Source organism: Macaca thibetana, chromosome 10 (assembly GCF_024542745.1).
Source record: "Macaca thibetana thibetana isolate TM-01 chromosome 10, ASM2454274v1, whole genome shotgun sequence".
NCBI lineage: Eukaryota > Metazoa > Chordata > Mammalia > Primates > Cercopithecidae > Macaca > Macaca thibetana.
This window is the reverse complement of record NC_065587.1, coordinates 20,959,721-20,983,405: the sequence shown is the minus strand read 5'-3', so window position 1 is coordinate 20,983,405 and position 23,685 is coordinate 20,959,721. Positions and strand designations below refer to the sequence as shown.

Genomic DNA, 23,685 nt, shown 5'->3' with positions numbered 1-23,685 from the left:
ATTTCTTTTGTGTAGTGTGGAATCTTAGTTTAAGCCCTCAGTATAAATGTATTATATAATTGAGGTACTAGGTGTACAGAGGTACTGGAACTACAGAGCTTTTCTCATTAATGTACGCTCCTTCTGATGTTGAATATTTAGAAAACTGAATGTTGTGTTTGGAACCAAGGGATATTACACTTGAAATATGGTCATTTGGTGAATAGGTATCTCATTTGTAGGCTATCATTATTTTTGGCTATTTCACATTAAAATACCTGCCTGGAAATACCTGCCCAGTTTTGCCAGTAATGGCGATTGCAGGTTAACAGTTTGTCTTCTATATGTCACTGTCTGATGTGGACAAGACTTGTAGCTCTTTACTTTAACTGAGACAATAATGTTGGTGATCCAAGTCTAGAATTCCAGGATGGGGCTGCCAAAATTAATACCATGGGAGTATGGAGGTAGCAACTATGGGATTAGTAATACAAATAGTTTTAATTAGCTTTATCAGTTGCACACTTAATCTTCATTGCTACCTTGTGAAGTAGGCATGGCAGGCTATATATTGTTACTCTTACTTTACAAGTAAGTAAATTGTTTTTCATAGCTGTCAGGACTTACCTGAGGTTGTCCTGCTAGTGAGTAGCTGAAATAGTACTTGAGTCCAGACATCAAGTTGGATGCTGTTTCCACCATGGCAGTTTACTGTCTGAATAAGAGCTCAGGCTTGGGTTTGAATTGTGGTTCTACCACTTACCTCTGATCTTGGGCAAGTTCTTTAACTTTTCTGAGTCTCAGGTTTAAAATGGGGATAACAATAATACCTCTTAAAGCTCTTGTGAGAATTCAGCAAGTGCTTACGATATGTAGATAACCAGTAGTAAGCACTCCATATTTGCTAATTGTGGTTGTTGCTACTGTTATTACAGTGATAACACAACAGTTATACATCCTCTTTCCCCTAAGGATCTGTGTTAAGAGTTGAAAGACAATACATGTAAGAAGCAAAAATATTCAAAGATGATAGAATAAGTAGCAAGGGGAGTTGATTTTAGCAGGAAGATGGACAACGTTCAGAGAGAGATGTGTGTGTGTGTGTGTGTGTCTTGGTTTTAAACATGGAAGCAGTTAGACAATTAAGTTACAAGTGTGTTAGACAGTTGGAGCTTTAGGACAGGTTGAGTAGGAGGACCAGTGTTGGAGGGAAACTTTTTAATCATCATCACAGATGGCATATGGAAATTTACATTTCTACCAACATTTAAACATACCAATTTGCTATCCTCTATTATGGTTCTTAGAGCTATTGTTACATCAGAATGGAGTAAGAAGCTTATCATACATTTTTCATTTTTAGTGGTTATACAGAGAATAATACAGAACGTCAGCATATATCCCACTACAGTATATCCTTGGTATACTTGGGGGATGGGTTCCAGGACTCCCACATACACCAAAATCTGGGCATACTTAAGTGCCCCAGTTGCCACTGTGGAACCTGTCTATATGAAAAGCTAGTCCTCGGCCTGCTGTATTTTTAGGTTTCGCATCCCAAGAATACTTTTTCCGTCCACATTTGGTTAAAAGAAATCTGCACATGAGTGGACCTGTGCAGTTCAAACCCCTGTGGTTTAAAGGACAACTGTGTAAATAAAAAGACGGTCCCTCTCCTTAAAATTTCATAGTTGATATTTGTATCATAGTTGATATATAGGAGTTGATGCTATGAAAATTTCATAGTTGATAAAATTTCATAGTTGAGCCCTTTTACCATGTGTGTAAGTCTTAGGACTAGGGAATTCAGAAGTATAAGTTACGGGGTTGTATCATTTGGTGCTTGAGTCCTTTCTTTTGGTTAAGGTACTTCCTTGATGTAAGGTAATGTTCTTTCAGGCATTTTAAATTAAATGAAGTTGTTTGAATTTACTTGTTGGGGAATATCTTGCCTTTAATATAATAGCTGCTGTGTGGAATTATGTATTTCATGTATTCAGTGTTTTTGAACTTGCATCTTTTATTACTGTATTTTTACAGCTTTCCCCCTTTTGGATATTAAAACAATTTTATGAGTTTTTGGTGCATATTTTAAATTTGTGCACTAAACACTTGCAAAAGCATATTTTAAATTATGGCAAGTTTCTTAAACCCATTAACCTTTTATATATTAGTTGTTATATATTAACTTTTTTCAAAGTTATTATCTATCCTTTTGCTGACCAGTGTCAAACAAGTTCTGAGCATCTGAAAGTCTAGATTCATCCGGAGCGTTTGCTCAGGATGGCATTTTTTTGTTTTTCTTTTAGATGAAGTTCTCATTGTGTTTTCGAGGCCGGCCTTTAACTCCTTGGGTCAAGCAGTCCTCCTGTCTCAGCCTCCCAGGTAACCAGCACTAGGTGCGTACCACTGTGCCAGGCTTGTTTTCAAAGTTTATAGGAAAAACTTTGGTGTCTTTTCTAAAGAGACCGGTACTACCATACACGAATATATTTATCTCACATTTATCTCTGTCTGTCTGTCTGTCTGTCTGTCTGTCTGTCTAGCTATCTAAGACCGAGTCTTGCTTTGTTGCCCAGGCTGGAATGCAGTGGTGTGATCTTGGCTCACTGCAATCTCCATCTCCCAGTTCAAGCAATTCTCCTGCCTCAGCCTCCCTAGTAGCTGGGATTACAGGCGTGTGCCACCACACCTGGCTAATTTTTTTAAAAATTTTTAATAGAGACGGGGTTTCACCACGTTGGCCAGGCTGGTCTCCAACTCCTGACCTCAAGTGATCCGTCTCCCTCAGCCTCCCGAAGTGCTGAGATTATAGGGGTGAACCACCACGCCCGGCCTGTCTCACTTTATATACCCTGAAAGCATTATTACTATCCATTATTTTATTCAGAGCTAGGAGCTTTTTCATTCCTGTACTGTGGAACTACTTGAGTTGCCCTATATCCTTTCCCCCTTTCCCCATTCTCAACATTGTTTCACCTTATAAAAATTAAAAATTTGGCCGGTGTGGTGGCTCATCCCTGTATCCCAGCACTTTGGGAGACAGAGGCTGATGGATCACTTGAGGCCAGAAGTTCGAGACCAGCCTGGCCAACATGGTGAAACCCTGTCTCTACTAAAAACACAAAAATTAGCTGGTCATGGTGGCGTGCATCTATAAACCCAGCTACTTGGGAGGCTGAGGCAGGAGAATTGCTTAAATCAGGAGGCAGAGGTTGCAGTGAGCTGAGATGGCACCACTGCACTCCAACCTGGGTGACAGAGTGAGACTTGATTTCAAAAAAACAAACAAACAGAAAAACCCAAAAAACCCTCTAAAAATTACAAAATGTTTTATTGATGGTCTCCTCTAAAACCCATTACTAAAGCTGCTTACTAAAGAGTAGATATTTTACCCCTTCAGTGATAGTTGAAGGATCATCAGAGAATCCTTGGGTATCTCAAGCTTTTACTTAACTTCAGAGTTCTTACCTGACACAGAAAAGTTGAATTTTCTTTCCTCAAGGGCATAAAACATTTTAAATGTACCTATTTGCATAAAATCTACTCAAAGAAAATTATCAAGTGATTTTATGGGATATTTTTGCATACTTGCACATAAGAGAATCTTTTAACATAGCTACTTAATCTCCTTTGTATTATTCATTCCCTCTCTTACTAAAAACAAGTGAATGGCTTGGTTGGATGTGTATCTATATCTTTTTTTTTGATACACATTTTGAAGGAGTCTTTTGAAATGCAGTGTTTTGGCCACCATTCCAGCTCTACAGGAATATGGTTTCATGATAAAGCCAACAAAGAGCACACTGGCAGCAGTCCAGCAGCTGACTCTCCAAGGAGTAATGATAGACACTTTGAAAGGAGTGACCTAGCTCGGGATCTCACATTTCAAAGCTTCATGCTATGATTACATCGGTAAAAGGCAGCCAAGAAATCTAGATGAGATCTCGCTTGTACCTCCTAAGAGTAATGGTATATAGGTAGGAAGGACTTCCATAGTCAGATGCAAGTAAGATTTTTTTTTCCTAGCAACCTTGTAAAACCCAGGGGTGGGGAACAAGTTGAGGATTCAGAATGGGAGTAACCATGGTGGAAGCTTTCCTTCTACGAACCTGGATGAGAACAGCCTTATAGTGACTGAGGGTTAACTCAAGAAGCTCAATGCCGTATCAGTTTTCTAGAGCTAAGGGAATATACATAGTTTAGTAGTAAGCACAAGTATCATGTTCACGTCAGACACTGTAGCTACTGCTTCCTACTAGAACAGACCAAAAGAAACCAAAGCAAGACCAGAATCAGTTCAGTTTTGAGGAGCAGACCCTTTGCTTACTAGCATTGCACACTTCAGAAGTAAAAATAGAATGAAAGTGGATTTGCTTCAGTACTGTGAAATAGATAGTAACTCTTCATTGTTTTAGTGGATTAGTGATTGCGGCTCTGTTTCTAAATTAAATTTCATGGCTATATGTTGTTCTAGGTGGCAAATTAATCTTCTTTAATCAGTACCATAGATTAATTATTGGCCCTTTGCGGAAATAGCAGGAATGTGCCTTTTTCATTTTGTTGAAGGTTATCTCAGAGTTAAAAATTTACATAATCTGAAAATATTTTTCAGGGATAAGACTAAGTGACTGTATATACCGCAGTGATAGATTGACCCACTTTGATTATTGTAGAACTGTTTCTCAGTAAAAAGTGCTAAACATGATAAAATTATGAAGGATTGCTTTTAGCTATTTGCTGTATTCTTTAAAGCATATTTAGGAATGAAAAGATAGTTTCCAAAGTGCTATCATTTATTTAATACACGTTTTCTCCAGAACGTGCTTCCCGAAAGTTGAGTACTTTTATTTATTTAAGAAATATGTTAATTTTTCTTTTCTTTTCTTTTTTTTTTCTTTCTTTTCTTTTCTTTTCTTTTCTTTCTTTTTTTTTTTTGAGACAAGTTCTCACTCTGTTGCCCAGGCTGGAGTGCAGTGGCACAGTCATGGCTTACTGCAGCCTCGACCTTCCAGGCTCCCACGACCCTCCCAGACTCAAGCCATCCTCCCAATTTAGCCTCCACCATGCTCAGCTGATTTTTTATTTATTGTAGAGACTGTATTACCATATTGCCCAGACTGGTCTCAAACTCCTGGGCTTACTGTGCCCGGACCACAAGAAATATGTTACTTTTTTTGAGATTTTTTATATAGTTTGAGAACACAGTTGCCCTGCTCCCCCAACCCCTAGTGATACAGACCTGGTTTCGTTGCACTGAGAGAAAAAAATTAGTTTCTTAATTTATGTTGCTTTTCTGCCTTTTTGAGATTGAGTGCTTTGACTTTTCTCTTGTTTTCGTATTTGCTGTATATGTGTTGTTCCTGCTTAATTTCTTATATGGTTTAAACTTGCATCTGTAAATTATTTATTGGCTAGATTTATGACTTGGGCAAGTTACCTTATCTCTCTGCTCCTTAGTTTCCCTCTTTATAAGACGAGGATAATAATATTACCTACTTTGTAGAGTTGTTGTAAGATTAATGACTAATAAATGGTGAAGTATTTAGGAGAGTGCTCTATACATGTTGGCTGTTAAAATTATAAGCAAGGACCTGGACTTCTCCCTTCCATTATTTGTAGCTCTTCATTTTTATAATTTTTTCATAAATATATGTCTCTCAGCATATAACAGAACTTTGTATTAAGGAATAATAAATATCACCTTGTATGTAATTCTTTATTATAAATATAAATTTGCTTCTTATTAAAAACAGAGTATCATTTTCTTGCCTCAGATTGAGCTTGAAAGAAATTAGTAGAAAGTGGGCCCTTTTCTGTATTTTATAGGTACCCACACACCACTGAATGTAGGTCATCGTTTAAATTCTGAGTGTACATCCAAATCTAGTGCAGTTACGTAGAACAAAACAGTTTGTATGGAACTAGAAGTGTTACTAGAAAGGTAAACACTGTAGTTGGTAGCAAACTGATGAGTTAAAGTGATGGCTCAGCAAAGATTTGGGGGTTGCTGGTTTTTATTTCACTCAGTTGTTTCAGAGTGATTACTCCTGAAATCGAGTAATTTAAAATATAGATGTGTTAAGAAATTTCATATTCCTTTCCACTTAAACGTCTTGCGAAAGGAAGCATTTCTTTAGGGATAGTTAGCTATGTGAGTGCTACATGAATTTTAGTCATTACTGTGGCGACTATATGATAACCAAAAGTAGGAGTCTCACACTTTAGTTTCAGATTTGTGCTGTTATTGAGTAAATTTTTAAAATGAGATTGCCCTCTTCCTTGCTAAACTGCCATGTATATAAGCCCATTAAATTGACTTTTATGCCTCTTTTCCTTTTTTTTTTTAACCTGTTAAGACTTTTTTTTTTTTTCTTTTTTATATTTACCCTAGCCTAAGCAAGACCTCAGCTCTCCACGGAAATCTTTAGTACAAGGCAAAAAGATCTATTCATTATAAAGAGAAACCAGATCATATGTGACAGGACTTTCTGTAATTGTAAGTTAGTGGTTCGGTGTCAGGGGTTAGATTTTCTTAACTTTTACATATAGTAGGATTATTGATAATTCCTAAGTTGTATCCTTAAATCATATTTTCTGGACATTAGGGATCTGCTTCCAACACTTAATTATACTAGTGAAAGGAATAGAACATTCACTGGATTTCTCATGAGATAGAGATGGATCCCTTGGCACTGTGCCCTTGAGGACCTGGTCCTGAAGTTTTTTTCCTTGTTTCTAAGCATCATCTCATTATCCTGTGAGCCATCAAATTCTGATTTTTGGGCTGGGTGTGGTGGCTTGCACCTGTAATCACAGCACTTTGGGAGGCTGAGGCAAGACGATTGCTTGAGCCCAGGAGTTGGAGACCAGCCTGGGCAACGTGGGGAGATTTGTCTCTACAAAAAATAAAAAAAATTAGCCAGGTGTGGTAGCGCACGCCTGTGGTCTCAGATACTTGGGATGCTGACATGGTAGGGTCCCTTGAGTCTGGAAGGTCAAAGTTGCAGTGAGCCATGATCACGATACTGCACTCTAGCCTGGGTGACAGAGTGAGACCGTGTCTCCCCCCAAAAAAATTTTTTAAAAAAAATTTTGTGTAAATTAGCTTGAATTGGGTTTTTTTTTAAACTTACAACTGAGAATTTTGACCAGTATATTTAATGTTAGTCTGACCATTTCTCCAGTGCGCTTTGTACGTATTTAAAAATAGTTTGGACTTTAATCTCAGGGTAAACATTAATATACATAGGTACACTCAGTTTATATATGAGATAATATTCAGGATCAGTGGAGTGAAAATAGTAAGGTATCTTCCATTTTTTCAATGGCTTAGAGGGAAAAGTGTTTATAATGGGTATAGAATAAATCAGTATTCCTTTCCCATTATTTATGCTTATACAGTGTAGACGTTTTCCTTAAAGAGCTTGTCACCATAATAAGTACAATAGCAAAGATATAAAGTCAGTACTTTCACTAATTAGGCATAAATATCCTCTTTGTTGTTTTATTGCAAAGTAGCTGTTATAACCATATAAAAAGGTCAGAAAGGGAGGAGAAAAACTCGGTGAAAAGTCAGACAAGAGGAAATGAAGAGGTGAGGTATGTATAGTAAGCATTAGTGAATTTGTAGTAATTGCTTTAGGTTCCATGGATTGCCCACTTATGGATTAAATGTTAGACTTCTGCAAAATGAATTGATGATAGAGATGAAGAAAAGTCTTAATTTGTTTTCTTTATGCTAAAGTTAAAGTTGATGTGGTTAATTAGGTGTTAAGAGCAGTTTTCCTGTCGTTTTATTATGTTTATGACTGAAGAAATAAATGACGAGGTCTTGCTTTGTCACCCAGGCTGGGGTGTAGTGGCATGATCATAGCTCACTGCTGCCTCAAACTCTTGAGCTCAAAGGATCCTCCTGCCTCATCCTCCCAAGTAGCTGTGATTATAGGTGTGTGCCACCATGCCTGGCTAATTTTAAAATTTTTAGTAGAGATGGGTTCCTGCTATGTTGCCCGGGCTGTTCTAGAACTCAAGCGATCCTCCTGTGTCAGCCTTCCAAAGTGCTAGGAGGATTGCAGGCATGAGCCACCAAGCCTGGCCTTGTCTTGCTTTTTAATAAGCTGTTGTCATGATGTTGTCGTTCAAAATCCAGTTCTTTACCACCCCAATTGCTTGGAGGTAACGCATTCAGTGAGAATGAAAGATGAGTACCTAAAAGATTCAGAATTGGAAGCCTTTGTTTAATAGGATCAATGTGTAGGAGCTGCAGGGAATATGGACTTTTAAATATTCCAGTCCCAAAATAAACTTGACTATTGGCCAAGACTGTGGTAAGCTAAGTATTTGAGATGTCTATGCTACATCATCCAACTCTTGGCCTGAGCTGTTTTAGCTGGCTTGCCTATGTAAATTGAAACTTCCTTTAATACTTAACTGTAAGTTAAACATAGTTCTGGAGCTCCTTCGAAAGGGTCTTAGTTGGCCAGGCACAGTGGCTCACACCTGTAATCCCAGCATTCTGGGAAACCGAGGCGAGAGAATTGCTTGAGGCCTGGAGTTTGAGACCAGCCTGGGCAACATAGGAGACCCCTGTGTCTACAAAATAATAATAATAACAATAATTATCCAGCTGTGGTGGTGCTCACCTGTAGTCCCAGCTACTGAGGAAGCTGAGGTGGGAGAGTTGCTTGAGCCCAGGACATCAAGACAACAATGAGCCATGGTTGTACCACTGCACTCTAGCCTGGGTAACAGCGAGACCCGCGTCTCAAAACAAAAACAAAAACAAAAACAAAGGGTCTTAGTTATACAGATCTTCTTAATCATCCCTAAAGCATACGTTCCAAGTTTGTATTTACAGTAAAGTGATCTATATCCCAAAACATGTTTCCACTGGTTACTAATTTGGGGCAAATCATTAACTTCTTAGAGCCCTTCTGTAACTAAGAGTTAGGGAAAATACTTGTCTTAACCAGAGCACATATATATACCTTTGACTTTTTTGCTGCCACATGGTTAAAAAATCAGCCTTAGAGAAGTATAATTTGCACAAATTTTACCTTTTTTCTAGGATGTAATATAAATGAAATCATACAGGATGTACTATTTTGTGCCTGTCCTCTTTCATTTTAGCATAATGCTTGGAGAGTCATCCATATTGTTAAAATTAGTAGTTAGTCCATTTAATTGCTAAGCAGTAGTCCATTGTATGGATATTCCACAATTCCTTTATTTACTAGTTAATGGATTTTTTTTTTTTTTTTTTCCAGGTTTTGGGTTTATTTATGTATTTGAGATGAAGTCTTGCTCTGCTGCCCAGGCTGGAGTGCGGTGGCGAGATCTCGGCTAACTGCAACCTCCGCCTCCTGGGTTAAAGCTATTCTCCTGCCTGAGCGGGCTGAGTAGCTGGGACTACAGGTGTGTGCCACCACACCTGGCTAATTTTTTGTATTTTAGGTAGAGATGGGCTTTCACCGTGTTAGCCGGGTTGGTCTTGATCTCTTGAGCTCGTGATCTGCCCGCCTCAGCCTCCCAAAGTGCTGGGATTACAGGTGTGGGCTACCACACCCGGCCCAGTTTTTGGCTATTATGAATAAAGCTCCTCTGAATATTTGCAACATAGATCTTTGTACGGACATATATTTTCATTTCTCATGGTTAAAAATCCAGGAGTAGAAATTGCAGGATTGTAGGGTAAGTGTGTTTATAGTTTTTGAAGTAACAGCCTAGTTTGCATTCCCACTGGCAATGCATGAGAATTCCAGGGCTCCAAATCCTTGTTGATGTTTGGTATTGTCAGTCTTACTAACTTAAGTCGTTCTAGTGGGTCTATAGTGATAAATCATCATGGTTTTAGTTTGTAATTTCCAGATGACTAATGATGATTATCTTTTCATGTGCTTATTTGCCATTTATATAACTTTGGTGAAGTGTTCAAATCTTTTGCTCATTAAAAAAATTAGGTTGTTTTTTGTTTATTGTGAGTTCATAAAGTATTCTCAATATGAGTCCTTTATAACAGGTTTTGCAAATTACATGTTTTGCAAATATGTTCTTGTAATTTGTTGCTTGCCTTTTCATTGTTAATAGTATAGTGTCTTTCAGAGAGCAGAAACTTAATTTTTATGTAGTCAAAGTTATTTTTTTTTTTCTTTTTGAGTTAATGACTTTTATAGCCTATCTAAGGAATTGTCTCTAAACCTAAGGTCACTAATATTTTCTTAAATTTTATTCTGGAAGTTTATAGCTTTGTTTGACATTTAGGTAAGTGAAACACTTCAAATTGAATACTGAGAGAGGTAAGTGTAGGCTTGTCTTTTTGTATGTACTGTGAATATCTGAGTTTTCCTCTGAGCAGTGCTTCAGTTGCAGCTCACAAAATGACATATTGTGTACTACTATTCAGTTTGAATATTTTCTAATTTCTCTTTTAATGTCTTTTTTGGCTTATGAATTATAAAAGTGTGATGTTTAACTTCCTGTATATATTTTATTGTTATTAATTTAATTTCATTGTAGTCAGAGAATGTACTCTATAGGATTTCAGTCTTTTTCAGGATTTCAGAATTTGAGATTTGTTTTGTCATAAGGCATATGGTCTATTGCAGTGAATGTTTTGTGTCTTTGAAAAGACAAATATTTGGTTCTACCAGTTTTGCCTCATATATTTTGAAGTTCTTTTTTAGGTACATACATATTTAGGATTGTTATGTCTTCTCAGTAAATTCATTCTTTTATGACTTGTCCCACTTTATTTTGATAATATTTGCCATCCCCTAGGCTACTTTAACATGAATATAACTCTGGTAGCTTTATTACCACAGTATTTGCATAATTTTTTCCCCATACTTTTACTTTCAGTCTGTGTATATATTTGCAGTGCATTTCTTGTAATTAGCACATAGTTAGGTCTTGCTTTTTTATTTAGGCTGACAGTTCTCCGTCATTCATTCATTCATTCATTCATTGAGACTAAGTCTCGCTCTGCCACACAGGCGGGAGTGCAGTGGTGTGATCTTGGCTCACTGCAACCTCCACCTCCCGAGTTCAGGTGATTCTCCTGCCTCAGCCTCCTGAGGAGCTGGGATTACAGGTGCCTGCCACTATGCCCGGCTAATTTTTGTATATTTTGTGTTTTGTGTATTTACCCCCATATTGGCAAAGCTGGTCTTGAACTCCTGACCTCAGGAGATCTGCCCGCCTTGGCCTCCCAAAGTGCTGGGATTACAGGTGTGAGCCACTGCGCCCAGCTGACAGTCTCCTTTTAATTGTTGTTATTAAATGGTGCTTTACTCTGAGTTTGAGTATCCATGTGGTTAGGTTTCAGTCTACCATTTTGCCATTTGTTTTCTATTAATCCCATCTATTCTTTTCTGTCATTTTTTTGAATGAAAGATTTTGTAATATTTCATCTTATCCCCTCTTGTAGTGGAGATATACTTGTTTTATTTTTTTTCTGTGGCTGCTCTACGGTAGAGTAGATACCTTTAACTTTTGACATTCTGCCTTCAAATTATATACCACTTAATGTATAAGAATCCTATGGTGGTATGTCTCCAGTTTCCTATTTTCTGTTCTTTTTGCTATTGTCATACATTTTACTTTTGGATATGTTAGAAAATCCATAATTCAATGTTAGGCTTGTTTTTATTTAAAGCTTTGTTCAGGTGGGCCTGGAGAGGAGCCGTTGCCCTAGGGCTAGTTTAGCCTGTTTATAAAGGTTTCAGCTGAATGGCCTGAGTTTAATAAGGTCTCTTTAATCAGTCAGAAGGAGAATGCCTGTGTAAACTCTGGTAGTTATTATCCAATGGTTGTTCTTTGCCCACCCTCGTGAAAGCTCATCTAATGCATGTGCAGCTAGTTTAGTAAAGATGTAACAGTGCCTCACAAATTACAGCTGCCTCAGCCTTCTGAAACACATTTAAGTTTCTGATTGGGTTTCCACCCTCCCTAGATACTCAGTTTCTCCCTTTCTGGCTGGAGTCTGGAAACTGCTGCAAAGTACAAAGCTTGGACGATCATTAGGGCACAGGTAATTTGCTTGTCTTCTCTCAGGGATCACAGTTCGGTGCCGTCTATTGTCCAGCATCCAAGAATAGCTGTTTTATGTATCTTGTCCAGTTTTTTAGTAGTTTTGGTGGAAGGGCTAGTCTCATGTTACTCCGTCATGGTCAGACTAATTTAACTTTTTATAAATAAATGTAAGATTTGCATGATAAAGGCTATTATAGCGTACTTCATAAATTAATACATTGCATTCTACGGGCAATGTTTTGCACCATTTGTCCTGGCTTAGCTGATATTCATGTTCTAATTGTTCATTACAGGATTTTATGTAAATAAATAAATGTTCAGCCTTTGTAATGGGATTGTTAACAGTACCCTGGATCTGCTACTTTACCAATTGCTCCCTAATGCCTACAGTTGATTGCCAGAACTATCTCACTGCCCCCTGTAACTGCAGTAGTTTGAGCTTTAAGATATGTCACTAATTAATTATGGATTATCCTGTTTTTGTTCTGTAATATCCCAATATCTTCAGCAAAAGATTCTGTATTGGCTCTCACCAGCTAGTATTTACTAGAATGTGGAAATAATTCAAACAGGAGGACTGTGCTCTTAAAAACCTGCTTTAACATTAGAAGAGGAAAGGTGATTGTTAATGGCTATTTTTCATGTAAAGGAAGGATTAAGTTTTCATATCTTAATCCTTGTTTAAAGAAATCTGTAGCCAAAGGTGTCTGTTTTTAGTTGGGTCATTGGTTAGGACTATAGACTTCAGTTTTGTATTCTTAGTAATGTTACCCCCTTTACCTCCTCTGATCACCCAGGAAAAGTTCCTTCGTGTAAGATTTTAAAAATTGTGCTGGAGGAGCCAAGTGGCTCATACCTGTAGTCCCAGCTACTCACTACTCAGAAGGCTGAGGTGGGAGGATTGCTTCACCCCAGGAGTTCAAGGCCCAAGGCCAGCCTGGGCAACATAGGGAGAACTCGTCTCTTTAAAAAAAAAAAAAAAAAAAAAAAAAAAAAAAAAAAAAAAAGGGATTTGAACAACTGTCAAGGGATTACTTGATACAGAGAAGCTGCTAATTTATTTTGAAATTGTAAAATACATTTTCCCCTCTGAAATCACAAAATGCCTCATGTGCTAATGCAGTGAGTTTGTTTTAATTTAGAAAATATTAGCAACTGCTGGTGTTACTTGGCATGCAATGAACCTGGAAGGGAAGTGTTGAGGGGCATCATCTGTTTAGAACTTTCTTTAGAGGTGTATAGTGCTTTCTTACACTAGTATTCCAATGTATGCCTGAATAGCACTTTTCTTGTACTGAAAAATAAGTCCATGGTGTTAAGCAGGCATCTCTAAAGTGGCCATCTGATTTAAAATAGCTTCCATAAGTTCTAATTAATTTTGCAAGTTTTAGTGTCTCTTTTTGATAGCAGGTAGTAGCTCTCTGAAGCATTCCTTCTGCCTTGAAACATCTTTCTTCTTCATATCTTTGCCGTTTTCCTTTGTGAGACTTAGGCTTATAATACAATAAATATTTAAGTGCCACCTGTTTACTAGGCACTGTTAAGTTATAGGCTCTGGAGATGTAGTGGTGAACAAGATCTCCGTTGTTACTCAGTTTGTAGACTATGAAGGAAAAGGAATAAGGGTTGGAGAATTACTCATGTATTAAATATATGTTGCTTTTTGGAGGCAAATGGATAAAATATTTAGAATGGTTAAGACAATCTTCTGCTTTCTTTGGATTCACTAGGGGTTTTATAATGTGTCTCATATCATTTCATATGTTAAGAGTAAAGGGAATTTTAATGAAATATGTTACTACTGGTTGTGGATTCTAAAAGACAGAGGGACAAAATATTATTTGCCTTTAAGAATACAAAGAAAGGATTGTCTGTTTGTATGGTTAGTTGAATTGTCTTATTTCCTATTTATTTTTTTAATTGCTGAGATCTCACTTTGTTGTCTAGGCTGATTTCTAACTCATTGCCTCAAGTGGTCTCCTGCGTCGGCCTTCCAAAATGCTGGAATTACAGGCCTGAGCCAGTTCACACCAGCCTATTTCTTATTTCTTATTCTCCCTACAAGGGACATTTTAGTGTAAGGCAAAAATATAAACTTATCACTCATAATGTTTTTGGGAAAATATCATATGACTACATGGTTTTGTAGTTTTCGTAGCAGTCACTGGGTCATTAAGTTACCTCATTTTTTGCTTCCTGTTCTTCCTTTTTTCTGGGTAAAAAGTTTTCTCTAGGTCTCATCTCTTAATTCTTTAGCAAGGCATATTTTAATTCATCATACCATAACTGTATATATACTTAAAAGTAAATGACATTTTGTCTTACCATGGATTTCTCACATATCTGGTGAAGCGGTTTAAACTGTCCAATTTTAGGTACATTGAAAGCAAAAGCTAGCTGAGAAAGGAAAGTTTTTCTCATCAAGAGGTTGAAATTACTGTTATAAAACAGTGATAAATACCGGATAAGATATGTGATCCTTGAAGTTTAATAAATATTTTTGGACTATTAATTTATATTCATTTTTGGGGTTTTTTTTTTTTTTTTTTTTTTTTTTTTTTTTTGGAGACATGGTCTCTATAGCCCAGGATGGAATGCAGTCATGTAATCATGGCTCATTGCAGCCACTGGGCTCAAGCAATCTTCCCACCTCAGCCTCCTTAGTAGCTAAGACTACAGGCCTGTGCCACCATGCCTAGCTAATTTAAAAAACAAATGTTTTGTAGAGATGGAGTCTCACTGTATTGCTCAGGCTAGTCTTGAACTCCTGAGCTCAAGCAGTCCTTCTGCCTCACCCTCCCAAAGTATTGGGATCACAGTCTTGAGCCACTGCAGCCAGCCTGGTTTTAATCTTTAGGAAATATTTTTCTAGGTTAAACTCAACACAGTATAAGTATTTTTACATGTATTTCAGAATCTAAATTTATTAGGATACTGGCTGATGACTCTGTATGTACATTTTATTTTACACATGCTTTTATTAAGATTTAGGCTTCCAGCACTTTGGGAGGCTGAGGCGGGCGGATTATGAGGTCAAGAGATAGAGACCGTCCTGGCCAACATGGTGAAACCCTGTCTCTACTAAAAATATGAAAATTAGCTGGGCATGGTGGCACGTGCCTATAGTCCCAGCTACTCGGGAGGCTGAGGCAGGAGAATTGCTTGAACCTCGGAGAGGTTGCAGTTAGCTGAGATTGTGCCACTGCACTCTAGCCAGGGCAACAGAGCAAGACTCCTTCTCAAAAACAAAAAACAACCAAAAAAAATAGGCAATTTGCTTTAAAAATTAGATACCTCATGAACTCGTTGGTTATTCCTTATTAGCTAAGAAAAATTATTAGACCACTGTGTATTATGCTAATTAAATGACTCATTTCTGCTAGTTAAACCAACTATAATAGGCTGCAGAACACATTTTGCTGGAGTCATAGTGTGTAAAACTAAGCCCACCAGGAAACTTATGGCTAAAATGAAACAGAATCTTGCTAACCTTGTGTGTGTATTCAGTTTTGGTACCTGAAAGATTTGTGGTATTTCGAATATTCGAATGTTGTGTTATATTTGTTTAGATGTTTGTATTTTATATTTACATGACAAAAAGGATATGGTTGCTATTTAAACTTTTTGAATGGTAGGAAAATAATCTTAGGCACAGGAAATCGTGACAAGATCAGTGTTGTAGAACTATGATGATGGATAAAGCTTTTTTTTTTTTTTTTTTAACTTTATGTATAAGTAATTCTCTAGAGCAGAAATTACTCAAGCTTTCAGTGGTATAAATTGCATTTGGTCTAAAGATTGATACTGACGAAATACAAAAGATTTTGTTGTTTCTCCTAATTTTCTTATACCTTTTGATATTCTTTGAAGAGATCTAATGGTTATTTAATTTCTTCAGGTTTTACTAAATTTTGTTCATTCTAAAGACTTTTAAAAAGCTTACACATCTAATAAGTCAGAGCTATGACAAAAATGCCAGGTTTTTTGGGGGGCAGGGAGGGTGGCGGAGGTGGTCCTGTAGTAATGCTACAGTATCTTGATGGACATCCTGTTAATACTTTGGGGAGTGTATTAGTTTGTTTTTTATTGCTATGAAGGAATACCCAAGGCTGGGTAGTTTATAAAGAAAAGAGTTTTATTTGGCTCAAAGTTCTGCAGGCTATACAAGAAGCATGGCACCAGTATGTGCTTCTAGTGAGGCCTCGGGAAGCGTCCAATCATGTTGGAAGGCGAAGAGGGAACAGGCATGTCATGTAGCGAGAGGGAGCAAAAGAGAGAGGAGGAAGTGCCAGGATCTTTTTAAACAACCAGTTCTCACGTGAACTAATAGAGCAAGAACTTATTACTGAGGGGAGGGTACCAAGCCATATTAGGGATCTGCCCTCCTAACCAGATACCTTCTACTAGGCCCCACCTCCAATGTTTGGGATCACATTTCACCATGAGATTTGGAGGGGACAAACAGCTAAACCACATCAGGGAGTTTCTTTTGGGAGAGCTTAGGATCTTATTTTATTACTTTTTAATGGATGATTCATTTATTTTCTGAAATTCTTATTTTACTTTACTCTATTTCAATTGTACAGTTCTCTGGCATTTAAATGCTTTCATATTGTGCAGTGATTACCACCATCCGTCTCTAGAACTTTTTCATCTTTCCCAACTGAAACTCTGTACTTACTAAACACTAACTCCCCATTCAATCCTCTTCCTAGTCCTTGGCAATCACCATTCTACTTTCTATCTTTGTGAATTTAACTACAACTCCATATAAGTGGAATCATAAAATGTTTGACCTTCTGTGACTTGCTTATTTCACTTAACATAATGTCTTCAAGGTACATCCATGTCTTTCTTTTTTTTTGGAGACAGAGTGTCACTCTTGCCCAGGCTGGAGTGCAGTGGCGCCATCTTGGCTTGCTGCAACCTCCACCTCCTGGGTAGAAGCAAATTCTTGTACCTCAGCCTCCCAAGCAGCTGGGACTACAAGTATGCAGCACCATACCAGCTAATTTTTGTATCATGTCTTTTTTTTTTTGAGATGGAATGTTGTCCTTGTCACCTACGCTGCAGTACAGTGTTGCTATCTGTGCTTACTGCTACCTCTGCCTTCTGGGTTCAAGTGATTCTCCTGCTTCAGCCTCCCCTCCCGAGTAGCTGGGATTACAGGCACCCGCCGCCTTGCCCAGCTAATTTTTAGTAGAGACGGGGTTTTGCCATGTTGGCCAGGCTGGTCTCAAACTCCTGACCTCAGGTGATCCTCCTGCCTTGACCTCCCAAAATGCTGGGATTACAGGTGTGAGCCACCTTGCCCGGCCTGTATCACGTCTTTTAAAGACTGAAAAATACTCTATTGTGTGTATACTCTACATTTTGTTTATCCATTTATCTATTGATGGATAGTTGAGTTGCTTCTGCTTTTTGGCTGTTGTGAATAATTCTCCTATGAATGTTGGTGTACAAATATCTGTTTAAGTACCTGCTTTTACTTCTTTTGGGTATATACCCAGAATTGGTATTATTTTTGTTTACCCATTTATCTGCTGATGGACAGTTGGGTTGCTTCTACTTTTTAGCTATTGTGAATAATGCCTCTGTGGACATTGGTATACAATTATCTGTTCAAGTCTCTGCTTTTACTCCTTTTGGGTGTATACCGAGAAGTGGAATTACTGGATCATATGGTCATTCTCTGTGTTAATTTTTTGAGAAGTCTCTATTTTTCTACAGTAGCTGTACCGTTTTACATTCCTACCAGCAATGCACAAGGATCCGCACACCCCAGCCAACACTTAAAAAAATTTAAAATAGCCATCATAATGGGTGTGAAGTAGTATCTCATTGTAGTTTTGACTCACATTTCCCTAGTGACTGGTTTTTTTTTTTTTTTTTTTTTTTTTTTGAGACTGGGTCTCACTCTGTCACCCAGACTGGAGTGCAGTGGGGTGATCAGGGCTCATTGCAGCCTCAACCTCCTGGGCTCAATTGGTTCTTCTACCTTAGCCTTCAGAGTGGCTGAGACCACCAGTACACACCACCACATCCAGCAATTTTTTTTTTTTTTTTTTTTTTTTTTTTTTTTTTTTTTTTTGAGACAGTCTTGCTCTGTCGCCTAGGCTGGAGTGCAGTGGCACAATCTTGGCTCACTGCAAGCTCCACCTCCCGGGTTCACGTCATTCTCCTGCCTCAGTCTCCCAAGTAGCTGGGACTACAGGCGCGTGTCACCACTCCCAGCTAATTTTTTGTCTTTTTTTTTTTTTTTCAGTGAAGACGGAGTTTCACTGTGTTAGTGATGGCCTTGATCTCCTGACCTTGTGATCTACCCTCCTCAGCCTCCCAAAGTGCTGGGATTACAAGCATGAGCCACCGCACCTGGCTCGTATTTTTTTAATGTAGATACGGGGTTTTGCCATGTTTCCCAGGCTGGTCCCAAACTCCTGTGCTCAAGTGATCTGCCCACCTTGGCATCCCAAAGTACTGGGACTACAGGGGTGCGCCTGGCTGACTAGGGATGTTGAGTATCTTTTCTTGTATGTATTGGCCTTTTGTGCTTCTTTGGAACAGTGTCTGTTCAAGTCTTTATTAGTTTTCTCAGGCTACCATAACAAAATATCACACTCTGGGTGGCTTAAATAACAGAAATAAATCTGACAGGGTTTGATTTTTGGTGATGGCTCTCTTCCTAGAGTGAACTCTCTGGTGTCTTGTCTTTTAAGGACACTAATCCTATTGGATCAAGGATCCATCTGCATGACCTCATTTAACCTTAATTACATCCTATAGATGTAATTAAGGCCCTGTCTTCAAATACAGTCATATTAGGGATTAGGGCTTCAACATTTCAGTTTCAAGGAACCAAAAAGCCCATATCAAAGCCCTTTGCCTACTTGTGAATTGGTTTTTGTTCTTGAGTTGTAAAAATATATTCTAAATATTCCTTAACAGATATGTGATTTGCAGATGTTTTCTCCATTCTGTGAGTTGCCTTTTGTACTCTGTTGATAGTGCCCTTTGGTGCACAGAAGGTTTTCATTTGGATAAAGTTAGTTTTTTCTTTTTTAGCCTGTACTTTTGGTGTCTTATCCAATAAATCATTGCCAAATGCCATGTCATGAAGCTTTTCCCCTATTTTCTTCTAAGAGTCTTACAGTTTTAGCTCTTATAGTTAGGTCTTTGATCCATTTGAGTTAATTTTTAAATTAACTCATGTTAATTAAAAACAGTTAATTACATATTATCTAAGATAAAGGTCCACCTTCATTATTTTGCATATGGATATCCAGTTTTCTCAGTACCATTCAGTGAAAAGACTGTCCTTTTCCCATTGCATGGTCTTGGTATCCTTGTTGAAAATCATTTGATCATATATGTAAGTGTTTATTTCTGGGCTCTCTACTTTATTCTCTTGGCCTATATATCTATTTTTATGCCAGTTTCCACACTGTTTTGTTTACTGGAGCTTTGTAGTAAGTTTTGCAATCAGTTAGTGTGAGTTCAAGATTGTTCTTTTTAAGTTCATTTTGGCTATTTGGGGTTTTTTGAAATTGCGTGTGAATTTTAGACTGAATTTTTCTATTTCTGTGTAAAATACCTTTGAGATTTTAATAGGGATTGCATTAAATCTGTAGATCACTTTGGGTAGTACTGACATCTTCACAATATGAAGTCTTCCAGTCTATGAACACATGATATTTTTTCATTGATTTGTGTATTCTTTAATTTCTTTTAATAGTGATTTGTAGTTTTCAGTATAATAGTCTTTTGCATTCTTGGTTAAGTTTATTTCTAAGTAATTCTTTTTGATGCCATTGTAAATGGAAGCTGTTAATTTCTTTTTTTGGCTTGTTCATTGTTAGTGTATATGTATATTTTTTGTATCTTGAACCAATAATAGAATTGCTAGATTCGACAGTTTATAATTAATTTGGCTGTCCATACTAGTATTGATAATTATTTAATTGTGTAAGCAATAGGCTTTTAAAATGTTTGGCATGAAATAATTTGAGAAACATTTCCCCTTTAAATTTATTTTATTTTTTTGGAGACAGAGCAAACTGTCACCCAGGCTAGAGTGCAGTAGCACAATTACTGCTCACTGTAGCTGGTTCCTCCCAGGCTCAAGGGATCCTCCCACCTTATCCTCCCCCAGTAGCTGGGACCAGAGGCGTGCATCACTATGCCTGGCTAATTTTATTATATTTTGTAGAGATGGAATCTGGCTATGTTACTCAGGTCCGTCTCACACTCCTGGGTTCAAACGGTCCTCCTGCCTCAGCCTCCCAAAGTGTTGGGATTACAGATGTGAGCTACTGCTCCCAGCCTGAATTTTTTGACATCATTGTTCATTTGCGTGTGCTGTGTTCTGTCTGGGTATATTGGACTGGTAGCTTGCAAACAGCCTAACCCTTGGAGATAAGTTTATTTAAAATTAAGAATAATTGTAGTAGATAATTGCAGAGGCCCTCAAAAGAGTAAATCTCATTTTTAAAAGAAGGAACCAGGAGTAAGAATGTAAAAATATTACTTACCTTTTTATTTGTTTTCCTTAAAAAGAAAAATAGCTTTGTTGAGCTATAATTCATAGGCCATAAAACTCGATCTTTTAAAGTATACAATTAGGGCCGGGCACGGTGGCTCACGCCTGTAATCCCAGCAATTTGGGAGTCCGAGGTGGGTGGATCACTTGAGATCAGGAGTTCGATGAGACTGGCCAACATGAAGAAACCCTGTCTCTACTAAAATCACAAAAAAATAGCTGGGCGTGATGGCGGGCACCTGTGGTCCCAGCTGTTGGGGAGGCTGAGTCAGGAGAATCTCTTGAACTCGAGAGGCAGAGGTTGCAATGAGCTGAGATCAAGCCACTGCACTCCAGCCTGGGCCACAGAACAAGACTCGGTCTCAAAAAATAAAATAAAAATAACGCATACAATTTAATGATTTTTGGCATGTTCAGAGTTACATAGTCATAACTGCTGTTTAATTTCAGAATCCCTAACAGAGACCTCATGCCCTGTAGCAGTTACTCCACTTTCCCACCCCTCTTTAGTCCTTCGCAACTGCTAGTTGATTTTCTTTCAATAAATTTACCTATTTTTGATATTTTATTTAAATAGAACTGTACAACATGTGGCCTTTTGTGCTGGCTGCTTTCATTTAGCATGATGTTTTTAAGGGTCTTCAATGTTGTAGCACATTATCAGTACTTAATTCCTTTTAATGACTGACTAATACTCCATTGTATGTATGGGTATACCACATATTGTTCATTCATCCATCAGTGATCATTTGGGTTTTTATTATTTTACTCTTGTGAATACTGGTGCTTTTAATCTTTACGTACAGAGTTTTGTGGGGACGCATATTTTCAGTTTTCTTGGGTATATACCTAGGAGTGAAATGGCTAAATCATTTGGTAACTGTATGTTTAACTTTTTGAAGAACTACCACACTGTTTCCCATGGTGGAGCTATACCATGTCACATTCCTATCAGCAATATATTAGGATTTTAATTTCTCTACATTCTTGACTGCATTGTTATTGTCTGCCCTTTTGATTTTAGTCATGCTAGTGGATTTAAAGTGGTATCTCATTGTGGCTTTGATTTGTAATTCCTTAATGACTAATGATACTGGGCATCTTTTGTGTACTTATTGGTCATTTGTGTATCTTCTTTGGAAAAATGTTTATTTAGATTCTTTGCCCATTTTTAATTTGGAACTTAAAACAAATTGTTGTCAGGGGAGTTCTTTGTGTATTCCAGATACAAATTTCTTATCCTTGGGTTGTCCTGATTGTGCCCTTTAAAGCACAAAAATGTTTAATTTTGATGAAATCCCATTTATTTCATTTTTCTTTAGCCACTAAATGCTTTTGGTTTTATATCTCAAACCATTGCCTAATCTAAGGTTATGAAGATTTACTCCCATATTTTCATATAGAAGTTTTATAGTTTTTGCTCTTACATTTAGGTCTGAGGTCTATTTTGAGTTAATTTTTGTATATGGTGTGAGGTAGAGGTCTTATTTAATTCTTTGCTAGATGGATATTCAGTTGTCCCACCACCATTTGTTGAAAAACTGTTCTTTCCTCATTGAGTTGTTCTAGCATCTTTGTTAAATAACATAGATGTTAAATTAATGTTAAATAAATTAACCATCTATGTAAGAGTTTATTTCTGGACTTTAAATTCTGTTCCATTGATCTGTGTGTCTTTATGCTAGTGCCACATTTTCTTGATAATTTCAAACTTACTGCTAAGATATACTTGAGAAGTTTTGAGTTATTCAGCTTTGTCCTTTTTTCATGGTTGTTTTGGTTATTCTGGGTCCCTTGTATTTCCACATGAATTTTAGGATCAGCTTGTTGGTGCATGCAAAAAAGCTCACTGATAAAGATTGCATTGAATCTGTAGATGATTTTGTCAGTTTGTTATCTTAAAAAGTTGTCTTTAGATCAGTGAACAAGAGTGTCTCTGTTTAGGTGGTCTTTAATTTTTTTCAATAATGTTTCATAGTTTTAAAACATTTTTGTTTTAAATTCTTGTTATTTTATTTTAATTTTGAGGTGTTAGCCGATACTTCTATTCTTAGTGGTAGTGGTAGAGGTTTATCAAAAAGAGAGCTCAAATACTGATGGGCTTTCTAAAGCAGTGTGTATGCAATAAGGTGCATGCATTGGGCACAGCAACACTTACGAGAAATGATAGTAACATTCCTTGGATGAGACTCTTTAAGGAAGGAAAATGTATTATATTAGTTTCTTGTTTGCATCAGCACCTTCTGGAATTAATTTTTGGTATACAAGTAGGTGAAGAAATTCTCCTTTTAAAATACTTTTTTCTTTCTTTTTTTAATTTTTTTTTTCAATTTTTTTTTACCACAATCATGACTACATATCCTTGTAAAATATTAAAATGTAATGCTAAAATCTCTAGCCTTTTTTTTTTTTTTTTTTTTTTTTTTTTTGAGACAAAGTCTTGCTTTGTTGCCCAGGCTGGAATACAGTGGAACCGTCTCGGCTCACTGCAAACTCCACCTCCTGGGTTCAAGCGGTTCTCCTGCCTCAGCCACCCAAGTAGCTGGGACTACAGGCGCAAACCACCACGCCTATGTAGCCATCATTTTTAATCCTGTTCTTTTATCATCCTCTGTATGGGTAATCACTACATTTTTTTTTTTCTTCTTCTTCTTCTTCTTCTTTTTTTTAGACAGAGTCTTGCTCTTGTCCCCCAGGCTGGAGTGCAGTGGCACGATCTCGGGTCACTGCAGCCTCCGCCTCCCGGGTGGCGATTCTCCTGCCTCAGTCTCCCTAGTAGCTGGGATTGCAGGTGCCTGCCACCTTGTCCAGCTAGTTTTTGTATTTTTAGTAGAGACGGGGTTTCACCATGTTGGCAAGGCTAGTCTCGAACTCCTGCCTCAGGTGATCCGTCTGCCTTGGCCTCCCAAAAGTGCTGGGATTACAGGCGTGAACCACCGCTCCTGGCCACATTTTTTTTCTTGTAGGCTTTCCCCCCAGTGCCCTTAGGTATGTATGTACCACCAAATAATATGTAGGTTTCTTTTTTTCTTTTTAAGTATGCTGTACGTTTACTCCATATATTTTTCCCCAATTGATGGATATTTAGCCTGTTTCTAGTTTTTTGTTTTTACAACCTGTTGGTGTGAAGTTAAAAA

At 37.6% G+C, this 23,685-nt stretch overlaps 3 protein-coding genes across 12 annotated transcripts in view; 1 reads left to right on the top strand and 2 right to left on the bottom strand.

Moving 5' to 3' along the window:
* Window positions 1-23,685, bottom strand: part of ASCC2 (activating signal cointegrator 1 complex subunit 2) — a 402,689-nt gene that overhangs the window by 119,964 nt on the left and 259,040 nt on the right. The gene's annotated exons all lie outside the window — the stretch shown is intronic.
* ZMAT5 (zinc finger matrin-type 5) overlaps window positions 1-23,685 on the bottom strand; it is a 357,894-nt gene that overhangs the window by 185,112 nt on the left and 149,097 nt on the right. The window lies entirely within an intron of this gene.
* MTMR3 (myotubularin related protein 3) overlaps window positions 1-23,685 on the top strand; it is a 141,949-nt gene that overhangs the window by 20,213 nt on the left and 98,051 nt on the right. For 4 of the 10 annotated variants that reach the window (XM_050806780.1, XM_050806779.1, XM_050806778.1 and 1 more), the window contains exon 2: window positions 2,289-2,364. The exons of 5 other annotated variants lie outside the window; for them this stretch is intronic. In XM_050806780.1, coding sequence (XP_050662737.1) covers window positions 2,289-2,364 — 76 coding nt within the window. Of the gene's footprint in view, window positions 1-2,288; window positions 2,379-23,685 lie in introns of those variants that run through there. One more of the 10 variants, XM_050806782.1, reaches the window with a different exon arrangement.